The 17,586-nt window shown below is 39.7% G+C and overlaps 3 protein-coding genes across 4 annotated transcripts; 2 read left to right on the forward strand and 1 right to left on the reverse strand.

Moving 5' to 3' along the window:
* The first annotated feature begins 2,681 nt into the window (after positions 1-2,681).
* On the forward strand, positions 2,682-9,186 carry LOC100696401 (ras-related C3 botulinum toxin substrate 1-like). The gene is made up of 6 exons (XM_003456356.4): positions 2,682-2,781; positions 3,886-3,957; positions 4,374-4,491; positions 4,751-4,813; positions 5,815-5,983; positions 6,145-9,186. The coding sequence occupies exons 1-6, from the start codon at positions 2,747-2,749 to the stop codon at positions 6,273-6,275; spliced, it is 588 nt and encodes a 195-aa protein (XP_003456404.1). The 5' UTR covers positions 2,682-2,746; the 3' UTR covers positions 6,276-9,186.
* On the reverse strand, positions 8,993-12,756 carry LOC100690231 (serine/threonine-protein kinase 19). 2 transcript variants are annotated; one of them, XM_005461060.4, is made up of 7 exons: positions 12,557-12,756; positions 11,563-11,658; positions 11,328-11,470; positions 11,000-11,235; positions 10,515-10,612; positions 10,276-10,423; positions 8,993-9,392 (listed from the first exon to the last, which is right to left on the reverse strand). In XM_005461060.4, the coding sequence occupies exons 2-7, from the start codon at positions 11,654-11,656 to the stop codon at positions 9,347-9,349; spliced, it is 765 nt and encodes a 254-aa protein (XP_005461117.1). In that variant the 5' UTR covers positions 11,657-11,658; positions 12,557-12,756; the 3' UTR covers positions 8,993-9,346. The 2 variants fall into 2 exon arrangements, with proteins under 2 accessions (XP_005461117.1, XP_005461116.1); XM_005461059.4 differs by lacking the exon at positions 12,557-12,756 and adding an exon at positions 11,980-12,141.
* dxo (decapping exoribonuclease) lies at positions 12,170-17,382 on the forward strand. Its single transcript, XM_013264786.3, has 7 exons — positions 12,170-12,408; positions 13,677-14,138; positions 14,293-14,519; positions 15,754-15,973; positions 16,055-16,190; positions 16,280-16,374; positions 16,451-17,382. Exons 2-7 carry the CDS (start codon positions 13,681-13,683, stop codon positions 16,590-16,592), a joined length of 1,278 nt encoding a protein of 425 aa, XP_013120240.1. The 5' UTR covers positions 12,170-12,408; positions 13,677-13,680; the 3' UTR covers positions 16,593-17,382.
* Positions 17,383-17,586: the final 204 nt, after the last annotated feature.

The following is a 17,586-nucleotide window of genomic DNA, read 5'->3' on the forward strand; positions in this document are numbered from 1 at the left end:
CCTCAAAGTGTTGTTCAGTGTTGTGAATGTCTGCTACTGTCCATGTGTTCAGCTGCTGGTAAGGGCAGATGTGTAACACCCCAAATAAAAAAGACTTCCACGAGTCCTTTCATGTGCTTTTCTTGTAAAAGAACCTTGTCTAAACCACAGAAGTCCTGAAGTATTAGATTAGGGTTTATTTAGGAGTAACTTCATTCGACCTGGACACAATAACATAAGTTAAATTGTTATGATTATTGGTAATTTTTTTTATGACGATAAGCTGTTTTGGCAACTTGAGCCCAGTGATACAAAAGCTGAAGGTCCATCAGTTTTTTGTCTTCCTTCAGTATTCCAGCATTTTGTCCCCTCCAGAGCTGTGGGTAAGATCTGTCTGCTCATCAGCTACACCACCAGTGCCTTTCCTGGAGAGTACATCATAACAGTGTGAGTATCTGACACTGCAGTGCAGTGATTATTTATTTATTTATTTATGGGAGACTAGCAGTTTGAGTTGCATAAAATAGTAAGAAAAGTAGAAGTGGCAGACCTAAAAATATATAGCAGAACACCGTCTGAAAGTCATGTCCTAGAGAAACAGGAAAATGCACAAAATACCCCACAGAGGACCTGAGAGGTGCATCTGGCCCTGCAGCTGATCCATCTGCTTTTCACCGAAGCTTCATCAGAAATCGTCTAAGTGGACCATTTGACCGAATAGTATGGAAGCACTGAAGTACTGGAACATGGCAGAGAACAGAACATCGAAAGAAAGGGTTTGAATTTCCTTCATGAAGTCAGGAGAACTATTCCCGAAGGCTACTTAAAGAAATTACGACACTTTGTTGAAGAGTAAAGGTGGTCATACCAAATATTGACTTTCAAGCTTGTTAGAATTGTACAAACTCAGACTTACCTTATGTAATCTATTTTCATGTATGCATGTACATTTCAATAAACCTCTGCACCTATTTCCATAGCGAAATGTAAATAAATGGTTTATTTCTGTGTTTTACCAGGATGTGATTCTTATTTGCTTTTCACTTGTGTCTCCCACCTCATATGAACATGTCCATCAGAAGGTGGGTCGTCACTGTCATATGAAAAAGTGTCATAAGGCAGCTTCTAGGTGAAAGGTCATCTCAATTAGGTTTCACTAGTCCAGCTGATAGTGTCAGTCAGACACAAACCTAATCATTAAACTCAATGACAAAATGCAGTTATATTTCCCGATGGGTCCTAACATGATCATAGGTGATTAATATGCAGATAAATCTCTAGTAAAATTTTAACTTGTCATAAAATCAAAGAAAGAAGGCAAAGTGGAGAAGCTAACTAATCTTTACCTTTTTTTACTGGGAAAATGTGTAATGAAAATTTTGTTTGACACAATTTTTCTTACCAGTAACACACACGTCTTTAAGTGTAAAATTCATTTCTATATTCAATTCGATTCAATTTTATTTATATGGCGCCAAATCACAACAACAAATATATTATATGACTATTGGTTTACACACATACACATTTGTATTAACTGCTAAAAAAAACCTAAAGGAACACTTTAAAAACACATCAGATCTCAATGGGCAAAATATCATGGTGGATATCTTTACTGATGTGGACTGGGTAATGTGCTCCTCTGGACAGCTGCATTGCCGAACTGAGACAATGTCCCAGAGGTGTTCTGTTAGATTTATGTCAGGTGATCATTGGGGTCCTGCAGCCTGTACGATGAATAGTTAATCCTATAGGCTGTTCCTGTAATGCAGCATTTCCCATCCTCATGTTGCATATTCTCAAAACATGAGAATATGCAAGTACAATATACATTTTACTTGTATAATTTATTATGTAACAAATAAATATGAAACATATTTATTTGGGGGAATTTAAATTTAAATGCGCTGGAATTTAAATGCGCTTACCTTTGCCATCATCTTGTGTTGACTGCAGCCTGCATGTGTCTGCACAGGACAGCTGAGGCATGTGACCAAATGACAACAAAACGCAGTAAGGCAGGGAGGAGGAAGAGGAGTGTAACATGTGTGGGTGAGAGATGATCATGTTTGCACAGACATGTCTTGCTTGAAATGGCAGGAATGTCATTATTATTATTATTATTATTATTATTATTATTATTATTACATTTGCTCAGAGCTTCATAACTTCTGGATCAGCCCATGAAAGTATGGGAATGTAAAACTGCTAGACAGCGCTATCTCATTAAAGATATGAAGTTATCTGGACTCCAAATCGGAATTTCAACTGGAATTCTTCCTCAAATCAGATTTTCCACTTGGAAAGTCAGAGAAGTTGAAGGATTCTGAATGTGGAGCTGCCAGGCAGGAAGAAAAGAGGAAGACTGTGGAGAAGATCCACAAAAGGTGTAGAAGGAGCAACAAATGGAGGCCCCTAAAAGGAGCTGCAGAAAGAAGAAGGTGGGAGAAGTCTTACCTCTCTCAACTTCAGAACCCAAGATGGACGAAAGTGCGTGCAAACAGTATTCAATTGGCAATACTCTCTGTAGTACCACTGCTGCTGAATATCGGCTTCAGTGGTTATATTTGAAGTGCACAACTAGTGATGGATGGATGGAGGGCTCCACCTTGCCATGGCGCAAAAAACCTGTTTTCCTAGCTTTGACTGTAACACAGACGACACGCCCAGCACCAGACCCAGCATCCAACTTTCAAGTTAAAAGCAAGTAAGCATGATAAGAAATGAGCTCCTGGGCTGACAGCATTCCTCCAGCTGCTGCAGCGCAATGCAGACCATTAAGTGTGTCGTCGTCGGAGACGGGTGAGTTCACTTACTCAGTATTACTTTATTTTTTATTTTTTTACACCTGGTTTTTATATCTAGCTAGATATCTAGGGTTGTCATGATACTACTAAAATTTTCTGTAGTAGTGCAAGAAAGATTAAAAAAAGATATCAATACTTTTTGGCTGCCATGCTTCTGGTAACATATACTGAATACATATAGTGGGTAAATTTGGCTGCCACTGTTGCTGTTAGACTTTTCTAAGCTTTGGTCTGTACTGTGCAAAAGTCTTGAAACAAGTTTTTATTTATATTCTTCATATCTGACCTTTAAGGCAATTCAGCAAAGGAAGATTTTTCTTATCCTGAGACAGGTGGGAAACTGGAAAAGGGGAGAACAAATAAAGGCGTAAAACCACACTGTCTACAACAGATGAAAAGTATCTGAAAGTCATGGCCTTAAGACAGAAAAAACAAATCCAGCAAGGAGATGGGTCTGGCCCTTCAGCTGATCAGATACTGTTTGCCAAAGCCTCATCGGAAATTATCTTTTTCGCACGGTGGCTGGCAGCAAGTCATTCTTAACAAGCTGAGATACGCAAATTTACACAAGAACTGGATTGTATATCAGTCGCAACAGGTTCAGGTCATCAGATATTTCCTTTTGGGCTATTAATTTCAAAGTATAAAGAAATGAGGGATTACTCAGGACTTTTGCACATTACTGTAATTGTGTTATGTTGTTAAATTAACGCTGTCTATTAAAATGACTGTATAACACGACTCATAGCATCTGCTACCACATTAAAGTTACTGTATTATGATTAGCCATAGCTGCTACTTTAATGCTAACATTTACTGATAGTTAAAAGGGCTAATATTGACGTCTGTACCACGCAGGGTGATATTTCTGATAACTGTTTAATACTTAAAAGTTGTTGAAGCAGGAGTTTCCTCAAAGTGTTGCTCAGTGATGTGGATGTCAGCTACTGTTCATATGTTCACCTGCCAGTGAGGGGAGGGGCTGTGTGCCTGCCTAAATAGTATTGGCAACCTAAAGTTGTAGGTCCATTAGTTCATACACAGCATTGTTTTTTGCATTCTCTCAATAAATGCTAATCCAGCTTCTTCTCCCCTACAGAGAAGTGGGTAAGACCTGTCTGCTCATCAGCTACACCACCAATGCCTTTCCTGGAGAGTACATCCCCACAGTGTGAGTATCTCACTTTGCAGTGCAGTGAGTATTTATTTATTTAAGCAAGATGAGCAGTCAGTAATCGGCTCCACCCTCCTTTAAAATCCGTGCATTATATGAAAATTTTGCTTGCAGAGGAGCTTACAGTCACAGCAGTGGACTGTAACTAGACCAGAAATACATGTTACAGGATGTTATGAGGAAACCCTTCAGCCTATCTCATTCTGATCCTAGCTGTCACTGTAACTGTGGCATGAAGTCATTTGATAAGCTTCAGATTAAGTCAAATTTAAGACAGCAGAAGCCATAAAAGTCTACAATACGTCAGACAAGATATCAACTTCCACTTCAGTTGTTTTTTTAGTAGTAATATTTTGACAGTCTATATAAAGCCAGAAGGGTTTGGCTCATTTGCACTTCATCACTTCTGTCAGGTTTGACCACTACTCCGCCAATGTTTTGTTGGATGGGAACCCAGTGAGCCTGGGCCTTTGGGATACAGCAGGACAAGAAGACTACGACAGACTCCGCCCCCTTTCCTACCCAGAGACGGTACAACAACCACAAAAAGAAAGATCACACAATGTTGTGCTATACTTCACTTACATCACTGTGCAAAAGATTTGAGCCACTCCTCAGTTCTTTAAATTTCGCTTCCAATGAAGAAAGGTGTTCTTATGATTTTTTAAAGTGGTATTCAGCAGTAGCAGTAGGCCTTTCAGTTTTCCGTTGGGCATTGGCTGCTTTTTCACTGATTTTCAAAATATAAAGAATTAAGTCTCTGACTGTTTTGCTGTCTTTGTCTTACCAGGATATTTTTCTTATCTGCTTTTCCCTTGTGTCTCCTGCATCATTTGAAAATGTCCGTCATAAGGTGAGTAGTCGCTATATTATGTAAAGTAGGCTGCACAATGTCATCCTATTAAGGTTTTACTAACAAAGTACTGACAGTGTCAGTACTGTCATATCAATATCATGACATTTACTCATATTGTGCCTGTGCTGCAAAGCAAGCACAAACCTAATCCTAAATTCAATGGAAAAATGTAGTTATATTTGCAGAAGGATTCTAACACGATGGAAAGTAGACCCGCAACTACAAATTAATTTTATAAGTGAATAATGTGTAGATTGATCTCAAGTAAGTAGTAAGTTTTCATAAAACCAAAGAACGACAACAAAGTGGAGAAGGGCGACAAATATTTAGCATTTCCTACTTTAAAATTGTGTCATCAAAATTCTGTTAGGCATATTTTCTCTTAATAAACGTTTTTTTACTCAGTCTGATGACTTTGAATTGTAGCGTATGCCAACTAAGCAACCCACTGTAAGCAGTCTACTAAGCAACCTTTCCAGGAGTAGCCGACTGGCTCTCCAAGGTGGAAATCACTGCTGAGAACACAAATGGTTGTCTCACATTTGCCAAAAAGCATCTGGATGATCCCCAAGACACACAGCATTTCATAAGAACACCATCGTACCAACAGTCAAACATGGTGGTGCTAGTATAAAGGGTCTGGGCTGCTTTGCTGCTTCAGGACCTGGACGACTTGCTGTCATTGTTGGAACCATGAATTCCGCTTTCTACCAGAAAATCCTGAAGAATTTTTGGCCATCAGTTCATGCCCCGAAACTCAAGAGTTCTTGGGTTATACACAAGGGCAATGATCAAAAAAAAAAACACCAGCATGTCCACCTCTGTATGGCTCAAAGAAACAAAATGAAGATTTTGGAGTGACCTAGTCAAATTCCGGGTTTAAACCTGATTGAGATGCTTTAGCGTGACTTAAAACAGGGCGTTCATGTTAGCAAACCCTCCAGTGGGGCTGAATGAAAAGCTGGGTAGTTAAACTCATAAACATTGTCTCTTTGCAGTGGATTCGTGAGGTGAGACACCATTGTCGGAACACTCCCATAATCCTCGTGGGGACCAAAATGGATCTGAGAGATGACAAAGACGCTTTGGAGAAGCACAAGAAGGAGAAGAAGACTAATCTCTCTCCCATTAACTATGCTGATGGACTGGCCCTGTCCAAAGAGATTGGTAATGGCTTCAGTTATCTCTAATACTTTTTCTTTTAAATCATCACGGAAGACAGCAGATTCCAGTAATAAACCTGGAATCTGCTGTCTTTTAAATCATCACGGAAGACAGCAGATTCCAGTAATAAACCTGGAATCTGGCTCTCTGTTTCCTGTCCTTAGGTTCTGTCAAGTACCTGGAGTGCTCAGCTTTGACTCAACGTGGCGTTAAAACTCTGTTTGATGAGGCCATCAGGATTGCCCTGTCCCCTCCACCTATCACCAAGAAGACAAAGAAGTGCTCTCTCCTCTAATACTTCACTGAAACAGTGTATTTCAGATTCTGTCCTTCAGTGTGTGTAGCTGCATCAGTTATACACTTGTAAGGTCAATTTTAGGAGACATTGCTTCCTAACAGTGTATACTGATTTTTGGTAGTAGAAATGTTTCCAGATAGACTGCACACATGCTTTATTTTAGCCGAAAAGAAATCCTTTGATCTGTTGTCTCTTTAAAACACAGCTGACAGTCTGCTGCTGTTTCCTGCTCAACCACATCAAGCATTTACAAGTTAAAAACGTCACTTTTTCTCTATGGAAGCAGGCGTGTCAACAAAGAGCTTGAACTAAACATCTGTGAAGTTTGGAGTAACGTCTTTACTGGTAATTAATTTTTTGCTGTATGGTTCATGTTAATTCACTCTCATGGAGTAAATGAAGCCTGAAGCAGAGAGAAAATGAATGTTGTATATGCTTAGCTTTATGAATAAAAGCTATTGTGCTTTTTTTGTTTTGTTTTTTAAAGCCAAGAAATTCCTCTAAAACAGGTTCTGTTTGTTTTCCTTTGAGCCAAAATGGCAAAAATGGCTGAAGTGTTGCTGACTCACTTATTCTTGTGAATCTTTCACTTATAGCATACTGGAAAAATATAGATTCACCATTATTCGAACATATTTTAATGTAAATAAAAATGTACGTTTTTCTTCTGATCACTGATATCATTAGTTAGAGCAATAAAATAAGATTAGATGTAGGTTTTGGGCAACATATTAAACCACAAGACTAACACTTTAAAAAAATATTTTGCATTATGCTTTTAGAAAAAAATCAATTAATGACACTCCGAATTCTCTTCATTAATATACACTCAACTGCTCATCAACACAAAATCTATCCAGACAGTCCTTACACACAAATAAGCTCAAGACGACTTCCCTGAAGCTGAACCGGAGCATCAGAATATGCAAGAAAACTGATTTACGTTACTTTGAATGTGTGTGACATAGTTGTTTGAACCAGATTACTCTGCTTAAACTTCTTCCCTTGCAACCTGAAACCAGATAAGCAGTACATATCAAATGGATGGATGGATCCTGATGCTGCTGGTGGTGTGGTCTACCTGAGTATTGTTGCTGACCAAGTCCACTTCTTTATGACCACAGCGTACCCATCTTCTGATGACTGCTTCCAGCAGGATAACACACCTCCTCACAAAGCTCAAGTCATCTCAAAGTCGTTTCTCAAACATGTCAGTGAGTTCACTGCACTTCAGTGCCCTCCACAGATCTCAGTCGAGTAGAGCTCTTTTGGGATGTGGTAGAATGAGAGTCTCATCGTGAAGGTGCAGCCAACAGATCTGCAGCAACTGTGTGATAGTATCATATCAATATGGCTGAAATTCTCTGAGGAATGTTTGCAGCACCTTAGTGAATCTGTGCAATGAAGAATTAAAACAGTTCTACTCTGTGGATGGGCCAGTGATCATCAGTTTTTGACCATCAGAGATATAAAGAAATTTTGTAAACCTTATGTTTACCTAATGTTTGTTTGAGGGTTAAAGTTTGAGTTAGATTTGAGTAAAGGTAAGGGCTTGTCACCAATTTGCGACTGTTACAGTTGAGAATTAAAGTGGAGCACTAAATGTATTGAGTCCCACTCTTAAAATAAACTCAAAGTCTTGACACTTTCTTTAAAATTGGATTTAAGTTTTGTTTTTTGTTTTTTTAGAGCATGTTTTGTGCCAACTTGTCCAAGTATAGAGTAGGTTTGGTTGGTGCTAACAGAATATGTTTTTATCTAACTAGTCACAGAACTGATAACTCCGAGGAAAAGAAGGACACTAAAACTACAAAAGCAATCTAGGGGAGTTACCCTTGTACTGCATATGGCTGCAACAACTAGTTTTATCCATTGTTGGCTAGCTGCACTGAAACAGGAGAATCCACCTGTCAGTGGGAGCGTTGTTAGGGTTTGTAGAACTATAAATGAGGACTGTGTTGGGGAAAGCCTCTTTGGTGCATTTGCAGCTCACTGGAGGCAGACACTGTCCCCACTGTGTTTGATATTTCCTTGTTGGGTTGGGTTGACAGACATAGCGGCGCAATCAGCTTGTAGAGCAGAGCTCCACAAAAGATGATCACCACTATTTTGTGCAATATTAAGGTGTAATTTAACACCCAGTTATCACTGTTCAGTTATTTTTTTAACAAAGACTTCCAAACTGTTTACAACAGGTTACTACAAGTTAAAAAAAAAAAAAGTGGAATCAATGTAACTATAATATCAATGACATCAATGTAGTCAAAACATAGTCTACACACACACACACACACACACACACACACACACACACACAGAGTGGAGTAGTCACTTTGGGGAAAACCTAGAAAGAAAAACAACTTTTAGCTTAAAATGAGAACTTCAAACCCAAATTATCTCAAGCTCAGTCCTGCACTTGTATTCCATCCATACATGGCGAGGTTTGAATTGGACGAGATGAATGGCTGGGGAAATGAGTGAAAAACAATTCCTGATTTAGAATTCCTGATAATTATTAGTGGGACATGAAAACTCCTGTCTGAAGCTCTCAGCTATAGGAAAAGGGGCCTGTGGATACAGTTGATAATGAGCTTGACCCTTCTAAGGCTTTGAAATACAGTTCAGTATAGGCAAAGGATGAATGCTGCACGCAAGTGATGCTGACTGACCACAGAAACAGAAGAGACAACATGAGAGAAGCAGCAAACAATAAATAATGCAATCCGTTTTACTTAAAGATGAGACAGTTTCAAGCTTTGACAGGCAGGACCTCAGTAATTTCTAACAAAGCATTTTGTTTCCTGAAAACACTCAGCACAGAGGCAATGATTGCCATTAGGTTGTGAACTCCATGAAGACAAGGAATCTCATATGTGATGCAAAGAAATTTAAATAAATCTTATTACAAGATAAACCAAAACTTGACGTCTCGTCATCATAGGTCATTAGTAGCACATTTGGCACAGAATCTGCACTTGAATACTTAAATTAGTTAATTCAGTCTTTTTATAAACACTTTTCATTCCGTTCATAAATTTCTCATAGTCAGTCAGCGCCTGACGTCAGCCTCACGAATCCACAAATCGCAACAGGGTCCCTGAAGTTGTCGGTATGCTGGAAAGAAAGAAAGCATTCATTAAAATCAGTGGGATCAGACGAAAACTTGACTGGAGTTAGGCGGAAAACAAGTCAGATTGTTTTGGACGTTAAAGAAAAGGAACCATACTTCAAGGCAGACGTAATTTTAAAGATCAAGAGTTGTTAAAACTGTTTGAATGTAACACGCACACATTAGTGACCCTATAGACTAATAATCTTATTCCATGTCAATAGACCAAATGGAAAAAAGGAAACCTTTGGGAAAGTAAGGCAGAACACCATCATACATTTTGGATCCGTTACCACCAGACACCAAATCTTTCTAGAAAAGTGAGATTGGAAATGTCAGATGATGCCATTTGTTGGTACATCACAAAGAACTTCATCTGATTAGAGTAGTTTCGTGATAAAAACTGCACATTAAATTTAATATGAGGGGATACATTTATAAGAGATTAACACATGAAAGTCTGTTATAAACTTAAACTCCTGTCTTTTAATTGTTTTTTCTACAGCCCTTTAAATTTGGCCTGTATAAGCTATACTAGCAAATTTTTAAGCAAATTATCGCTCAACGGAATGTGAGATTATTTTAAAATTCCACATTGCTGAAGTCATAGTACCAGATACTTGACCTAAAAAAGTTTTGAAAGACACGGGTCTAGTCTCCCTGGACTTTTTTTCAGAGAAATCAAAGATGGTCGGACTGGGAATTTTTCTTAAATTTAGTCTAGTTACTCAAATAAGATTGAGAGCAGCTGTATTTAATGCCTTAACAGGTGGCTAAACTGACCTAAGATAAAGGTATAGATAAAGGTAAGGAAAGGAGGTAAAAAAATAAATAAATAAAATAAAATGTTTGCCCATTTTCAGAACAGATAGCATCCAGTCTTATTACCTCTCCACCAGCTCTGCGCCAACAATGTCATGAATGTGGTATTTCATATGGAATTTCACTTGTGAATTTGTTCGCCGCTCCTCGATTTCTGCCTTTAAGACTTCGCCGTATTTGGACTTCTTAACCATGTTGAGCACTGCTTTGCGGCCTAACGGCAAAATAAGAACCAAGGCATTAATGGGTGTCGTAACTAAAGGAAAACCCTGTTAAGATTCAATCGTGTGAGATTCAACACCAACCTTTAATGAAGTACTTTGTGAATTTGCCAGAGTTGGGAATGGAAAGCCACCAGCTGCCCGCATCCCTCACAGTCAGGACCCCAGACTTAACCAGCTGCCTGTGTGTGGGGAGAAAACAGATTCTGAGTCGATCTTGATCTTTCAGAATGGCCAAGTCAAAGGTTAAACATTCACTAATGCCAAGCACAAAGTTATGGAGATCGGTATAAACAGCTTTAATGCCACAGAAAATGTTATTCTCTGCTACCGCTTTAAATAAATTTCAAACTCTTTCAGTCATTGTCAGCAGTGTTGCTTTGCTTTTTATTTATCTAGGAAGTGAAACTGTTAAGTTTAAGAACACTTTTATGGGGGATTATTTTTAGTTTTAGCTTAATATTAGAAATTTTCTCTAAAGCTGGATGTGAAACTATGTCTTAGATAGAAGGTTTGGGAATGATAAAGCTAAATAATAAACGCATCCAATATTTAGGTGTCTTTCATACGTGATCTCAGAGTCTGTGAAGAGAAACTCCTTCAGCATCTTGTCTTTCGTGAAGCTCAGATCTGTGCAAACGGTCACCACTTTCTCCAAGAACCTCTCCACAGTGGTTTGTGTGGTTTTGCCCTCCTCTCCCACCAGCACTTTGGCCTTGTAGTCAGAAGTAAACACCAACCCAAATGCTTCTGCGTCGAACCCGAGCTGGAACATCAGCAGGTCTCCTCGTTCACGCATCTTATTCTGTGTACCGAGGACAGCAGCACATTGTATTTTACATTTGAATCTGCAGAAACGATTACACGTACATTTCTAACACTTAAAATCCACCTTACCAGCTCCTTGTCCACCAAAGTCCTGTCACTGTGTATGCTGTAGAGCTGGTGCTTCAGCACAATTTGAGGAAGTGCATCATTGAAGAGCTTTCTGGGAAATAGTGTCATGAGGTACTCCAGGCTGGATTTAATGTCAGCTGGTCCTTTTAAAGTGCAGAAATGACAGTGTGAACTTCAAATGAAGAGTTTTTGGATCACATTATTGTAGATTGTTTTTTAGGAGTCACACACCCACCCTCTTCAGCAGCAGTAGCTCCAAATTGTTCTGTGCCATTTTTTCTCTTCTTCAGATTGAAAGCGTCTGAAATCAGAGCCCGTTTCCTGCTCATACCTAAAGGAGAAATTTGCACCTGTTCACTCCAAGATGCTGCTTTCCTCGCTACACAACGCTGAGTCTATTAAAAGACCTTTAAATGGTCAATCACATCATTATTTCCTACTAATTAAGAGCAATACCCTACAGTCAAGCTCCACTCCTTTGCCAATTTCTGATGAATGAATTATAAGACATACTCTCGTATTTTTCATAAGTGCCCTTCAGAAAACAAGTTTTGTTAGGTCAAAAACACTCCACCGTTAGCCATGCTAACGCTAGCCCGTTTATCAACATTAGACCGAGCTATTTGAACTCGAAAATAATTTTCGTCCTTACCTGATGAATAAACCCAATAATAATGTGTTTTTACATCACTTTATTCCCTGCCAGAGCCACAAAACAGCCCACCAGCTCCACAGAACTGCTACAACTCTTCTTTTCACGGATATTTACAGTGTTTAGAGGAAGTGTCACCGCTACCACCGAGCAGCGGATTGCATGGAAAACTGCACACGGAAGCCCCAAACGGAAGTGGCGTTAGCTTGTTGTTAGCGTGTGAGCGTGTGAAACTAGTTAGCTGTCCCGCTACAAAAACAAGGCAGCGTTTTTCTAACTCAGCTACTTCTTGGTTTTAATCGGTAAAGATGCAACAAACGTATGTTTGTTGTTCCTATGCCAAGTCTGTTATTTTATTTCCTCTGACATAATATAAACGGAACTTCTAACGTTAGCTTAGCAACCTTTGCTCGTTGTGCTGTAAAGAGGTAGGTTATCACTTACTTACGTCTTATTTATTCATGAAAGTACTCTTTAGTTTTCGTAGTGAGGTCAGTAACAGCGGTATTAGGAAACCTTTGTTAATTTTAAGCATGCATTTAATTGAGAAACAGTGCAGACACACGCCAGACATTACCTGCCTCTTTTCCATTCAACGTTCAACACATAAACTGTTATAAGCACATCAGGCGGTTGTAGGTCCAGATGTGCTGCATTTAAACTTAAACTAATTCATTGTTTGCGCAAAATTTGTTACAGAGAGGAAAGAACAGATTTCTAATTTCAAATATGCAGCAATGTGCAAACGTCTTTAGCCACCCCATCATTTCTTCATATGTTGGTAGGAAAATGTGGAACCGGTGCAGCGATTTATCAAATCATGTTCAAGCACACATGAATATAAAGTATATAAGGCAAAAACAACTTTGTACAGTTCTAACGATCTTGAAAGCCAATATTTGGTTTGACCACATTTATTCTTCAACACAGCCTGAACTCCGTTAGCAAAGCTTTCCTGTCATTTCTTTAAGCACTGTTCAGGAATAGTTTTCCAGGCTTCTTGAAGAACACCCAAAGCTCTTCTTTGGATGTTGGATGCCTTCTTTATCAAGATGATCCCACACTGGTTCAATAATGTTGTCATAACCCTTCCACTGAGGTCATTTCTGATGAGGTTTCAGTGAACAATAGATCATCTCGCAGGTCCTGTGTCAGGTCTTTTAGGGGTTTTCTGGGAATTCTTAATTTCAGACACTGTTCATCTGCCTTAGAACATTTTATAGGCCTGGCACTTCTTTTGCCCTCCACTTGTAACCATAGCTTACCTAATAGCTTTATGGAAATCCCTTTGTTGGCCGCTCGTCAAACTGTGTTCTGTTTAGATACAACACTGGTTCATCCTTTGAGTTAGGTGCCATTTTTATGCTGGAATGATTCATAGCACAGCCAACAAAAACCATGCCTCTGAAAATGGCTAGGTACAAGGACAAGACTGAAAATGAGTGAAAAGGCAGTCAATGTTCAAAGAAAAAAAAGTGTCTTCTTGGAAGCAAAATAAAAAGACATGAGGAGCAGCTTAAGCATTTTACACAATATTGTAGATGGAATTAACTGATAGTGGGAATAGTATTTTTAAAATTTAGCTAAAGAATATGCAATATATAAATTAACCCTAACCTAACTTAACCCTGAAAAAATTGCACTCAAAGAACAAAAATTCTTAGCAGTTCACTCTGACTCATAAATTCTTTCTGTCCAGCTATGGATCCCCACAGATCCAGCATCAGCTATCACAGCCGTCAGTCCTCGTACAAAAGAGAAAGAGACGACAATGGCAGAAATCCTCGTGAGAATAAACACTTCAGAACGAACACACAGCACCAGTATCGGTCTGAGTCGGCTCTGGGTCAAAACCCTTTGAGCTGCAGGACGTTAAGCACGAGAAGGGAGCTTTATGAAAGAGACTTTCCTGTTTACAAACAGCCTGTGGAAGTGGGATGTTTTTCCCTCGACTCTGAGCGTAGATTCTTCAACGACAGCAGGCAGATGAGGTACTACGTGGAGCCTGACAGGAATCCAAATTTCAACCTGAGGGACGGATACAGGGATCGCTTTATTAAAAGAGACGACAGTGTGAAGGAGAGGCTGGACCATATTCTCCGGTGGATTGTAGCCAATAAATCTACGATTAACCCAACAGGGGCAGCAGCCTCACCTCGGTAAGTGTAGCTGTGAGGTTCCTGTTTTTATTGTATTTCTCTTCAGGTGATCAAGTAGGTCCCACAGAGAGAGAGAGAGATAAACATTATTGATCTCTAACCACAACAACAGTTCCAGGACACGTATTCTTTGATCAACCTCTGCTCTTTCCAGCGCTTTAGATGTCGACTTTGTGACATGGCGGGGCCACCTAACTAAGCTGCTGACCACTCCTTATGAGACAAGGGAAGGCTGGTTGTTAGCAGTCACCAGGTTCAGGGGCACGCTTTACATCAGCGAGGTGGAAACAGAAGCTGCTCGTAGGGAACGGGAGAACCGCACTGAGAGGCACGAAGAGATGATGTACTGGGGATACAAGTTTGAGCACTACACATGTGCAGGTAGGTGGGTTTATGTAGCAGTAAACAAGTACCTTATTTTTCCTTTTTTTGAAACTTTGGGTACTGATTAAAACTGCCTTACCCACAGCTGATGATTCACAGGCATACCTCATAATCAACTGGTTTTATATTCACAGTCCATTTGTGGCTGGAAAGAACAAGATGTGAGATTTCCACTATGGGGAAAAAATGCTAAGGGTATAAGAAAAACAAACGAACAAAAACAGTACTGTTGCCTCACAAAAAGAAGGCCCATGTTTGATTTCACCAGCTGTTTTTGTGTGAACTTTGCATGCTGTGGGTTCTCTCCAGGCACTCTTGTTGGGTAATTGGTGTGGAGTCTGTTTCTGTGTTAATGCTGCAATAGACTGGCAGCCTGTCCAGGTTGTACCTCGCCTTTCACACTTGGGCTACGGTTTCTGAAACTGCTAATTTACCGGGATTTTCCCACATAACCATATCTAGGGTTTACAGAGACTGGTTTGAAAAGAGGAAACACCCAGTCAGTGGCAGTTTTCAGGGTGAAAATTCCTCATTGGTACCAACGATCAGAGAGGGACTGCTTGGAACTGATAGGAAGGCAAGAGTAACTCAAACAACCACTTAGTACAACCAAGGTATGCAGAAGACCACACCAGGTGCAACTCCTGTCAGCTAAGAAAAGGAAACTGAAGCGATACTTCATCCAAGCTCAACAAAACTGGACAACAGAAGATTAGAAAAATGTTGCCTGGCTGATGATTCTTGATTTGAGCTGCACTGGTAAAGGCAGAATTGGGGATAAACAACAGGAAAACACAGATCCTGCTTTGTGTCAGCAGTCCAGGCTGCTGGGTCCCTTAGTACCAGTTGAGCATCATTTACATGACACAGCTTACCTGAGTATTGTTGCTGATTATGTTCATCCCTTTATGACCACAGTGTGCCTATCTACTGATGGCCGCTTCCAGCAGCTGTCCTTTTAAAAAGTTATCTTCATGTCTTCATGTAGTTGAAGAACTCGAGTAACAGCAAATACTCGTAAATGCAGTATGATTGTTGATCTTGCCATGATTAAGTTAAATTACTACACTCTATAAAAATGTAATGTGATTGTTGTAATGCCCAACACTGACTTCATTATTTATTTTTATTTTTTCTGTACATATCCATGTGTCCATTATATTAGATATGAAGGCTAAACCTAGATCATATAGAGCACAGTGGTAAAGTTTCACCGTTGTCTATCCTGTAGACAATACCCACAGTCTACCTGACCCTGGTGGAGTGGTTAACACCAACGAGGCCTTCTGCACTGTGGTGCAAACTCGGCTCGCGGATCACAGACTGCTGTTCTCCGGCGAGGTAGACTGTCGGGATAAAGATCCCAAGGCCCCGGCTGCTCCTGCCTGTTACGTGGAGCTGAAGACCTCTGCAGAGATCTGCACCCCCAAACAGCGCAGCAACTTCCACAGGTACAGGATAAAGTAAAGCCTCATAATTTTCATGTTATGTGGTTGGCTGGATGCTAACGCTTTTATTTTGGCACTCCTCAGGTTCAAACTCCTTAAGTGGTGGGCCCAGTCTTTTCTCCCGGGAGTCCCTAGAGTGGTGGCAGGTTTCCGAGATCAGGAAGGTGTCGTTGTTTCCGTGGAGACCTTTCACATTTCTAAGATCTCCCATCTCATCAAGGTAAGTAAAGTAATAAATAATTGATTTAAAAACATCTGGCAGCACAACATACGCACGCTCCATGAGCCTTCTGTACGTCTTTTAAACAGAACGAGTACAACTGCTGGAAGCCGACAGTATGCATGAACTTTTGCTGCGATTTCCTGTCTTTTGTGAAGCGTGTAGTTACTGAAGACAGTCATAGGTAAGCTATAACAAAACTTTTAAAATATTCTGGTTTTGGGTAAATAGATGTTAATCTCTTTCTGTTGCCATTTCAGAGTGGTGTACCTGTTCTCCTGGGATCCCTACAAAGATGTCACCTACTCTGCCCACAGAGACTCTCAGTATTGCTTCCTGCCACACTGGTATGTTGAGGAGATGACGAGAAGTGAAGATTCCCAATATGAGCCTAAAGCATAATTTATACTTCTGCACTGAAGTCTGAAAGCCTGGAGTTGATTCATTCCCTTCCAGTCAATTAGAAGGGGAGGAAACGCGCCAATCACAGTTGTTTTGAGGAAGGGAGGTGCACGTCAGCATAGGTTATCGTGACGTACGATTTAACCCTACCTATGGCTCTGATAAACTGAATTGCAGAAGTATAAATTCCACCTGAGGCATGGTCACTAATGCATCATTATACTGTAGACCTCCAGTGGAGGACTCTTTATCAGAATCTGGACATTTAATGTGGTAAACATTTGCATGAGCTCACCAATCACTACTCATCAGTCTTCTGGAGGGACTTTGTTTTTTAAAGCAGCAATGAACTACATTTTATCTGGCATGTAATGATCTAAGCAAAACACAATTAAAGAAATCAGTATTGTTTCTCAATCTTTATTATTCCCTGGTTATAACAATAATTTAAAACCCACAAACACTGTAATGTTTATTTAAACAAAATTAGAAAATCTGCGTTTTGGTTTGGTTTTTTTCTTGTAAATGAGTCAAGATGATATCAGATAAGAACTGGATGTAAACAAAGTTCATTTTGTATAATATAAAAAGCAAAATTGTAAAGCTTTAATAAAAAAAAACAAAATAAAAAAAAAAACAGTTGGAGCTGTTTTTCCTAACTGCTACCAAAAGTAAGTGACAACTGGCAGAGGAGCTGAAATCTGGTAAATGTGTCACTTGGCTAGAGTACTGATAGTACAATAAAAGGTCTAAGTGCTGCGGTGTTAAAGGGAAGCGCCTCTCTTGGTTATAACCAAGACGTATAGAGAGAAAAACTAGTTTAACAACAACAGCAGCAGGAGGAGTGGATCAACTGTCAACTGGCATCAAGTTGAAAGGCAGCATTAACTGTCATTTACCACATTAGAGAGAGAGAAAATACTGTGAATCACTGCGATCCTTTACAAGTTTACACTACTTGCAGGGAACTGATAGAAATAATGGAAGACATCTG

Source organism: Oreochromis niloticus, linkage group LG4, assembly GCF_001858045.2.
Source record: "Oreochromis niloticus isolate F11D_XX linkage group LG4, O_niloticus_UMD_NMBU, whole genome shotgun sequence".
Classification (NCBI taxonomy): Eukaryota; Metazoa; Chordata; class Actinopteri; order Cichliformes; family Cichlidae; genus Oreochromis; species Oreochromis niloticus.

What these genes read in the sequence shown, in the direction of transcription:
- LOC100690231 (XM_005461060.4), bottom strand. Translation starts at nt 11,656, where the DNA reads ATGAGCAGGAAACGGGCTCTGATTTCAGACGCTTTCAATCTGAAGAAG. An exon ending in TTCACAGACTCTGAGATCAC is followed by an intron (nt 10,613 to 10,999) that starts GTATGAAAGACA and finishes CCCCACACACAG; the next exon opens with GCAGCTGGTTAAGTCTGGGG. An exon ending in GGCGCAGAGCTGGTGGAGAG is followed by an intron (nt 9,393 to 10,275) that starts GTAATAAGACTG and finishes CTTTCTTTCCAG; the next exon opens with CATACCGACAACTTCAGGGA.
- dxo (XM_013264786.3), top strand. Translation starts at nt 13,681, where the DNA reads ATGGATCCCCACAGATCCAGCATCAGCTATCACAGCCGTCAGTCCTCG. An exon ending in CAGCGCAGCAACTTCCACAG is followed by an intron (nt 15,974 to 16,054) that starts GTACAGGATAAA and finishes GGCACTCCTCAG; the next exon opens with GTTCAAACTCCTTAAGTGGT. An exon ending in AGATCTCCCATCTCATCAAG is followed by an intron (nt 16,191 to 16,279) that starts GTAAGTAAAGTA and finishes TCTTTTAAACAG; the next exon opens with AACGAGTACAACTGCTGGAA.
- LOC100696401 (XM_003456356.4), top strand. Translation starts at nt 2,747, where the DNA reads ATGCAGACCATTAAGTGTGTCGTCGTCGGAGACGG. An exon ending in CCCTTTCCTACCCAGAGACG is followed by an intron (nt 4,492 to 4,750) that starts GTACAACAACCA and finishes TTGTCTTACCAG; the next exon opens with GATATTTTTCTTATCTGCTT. An exon ending in GGCCCTGTCCAAAGAGATTG is followed by an intron (nt 5,984 to 6,144) that starts GTAATGGCTTCA and finishes TCCTGTCCTTAG; the next exon opens with GTTCTGTCAAGTACCTGGAG.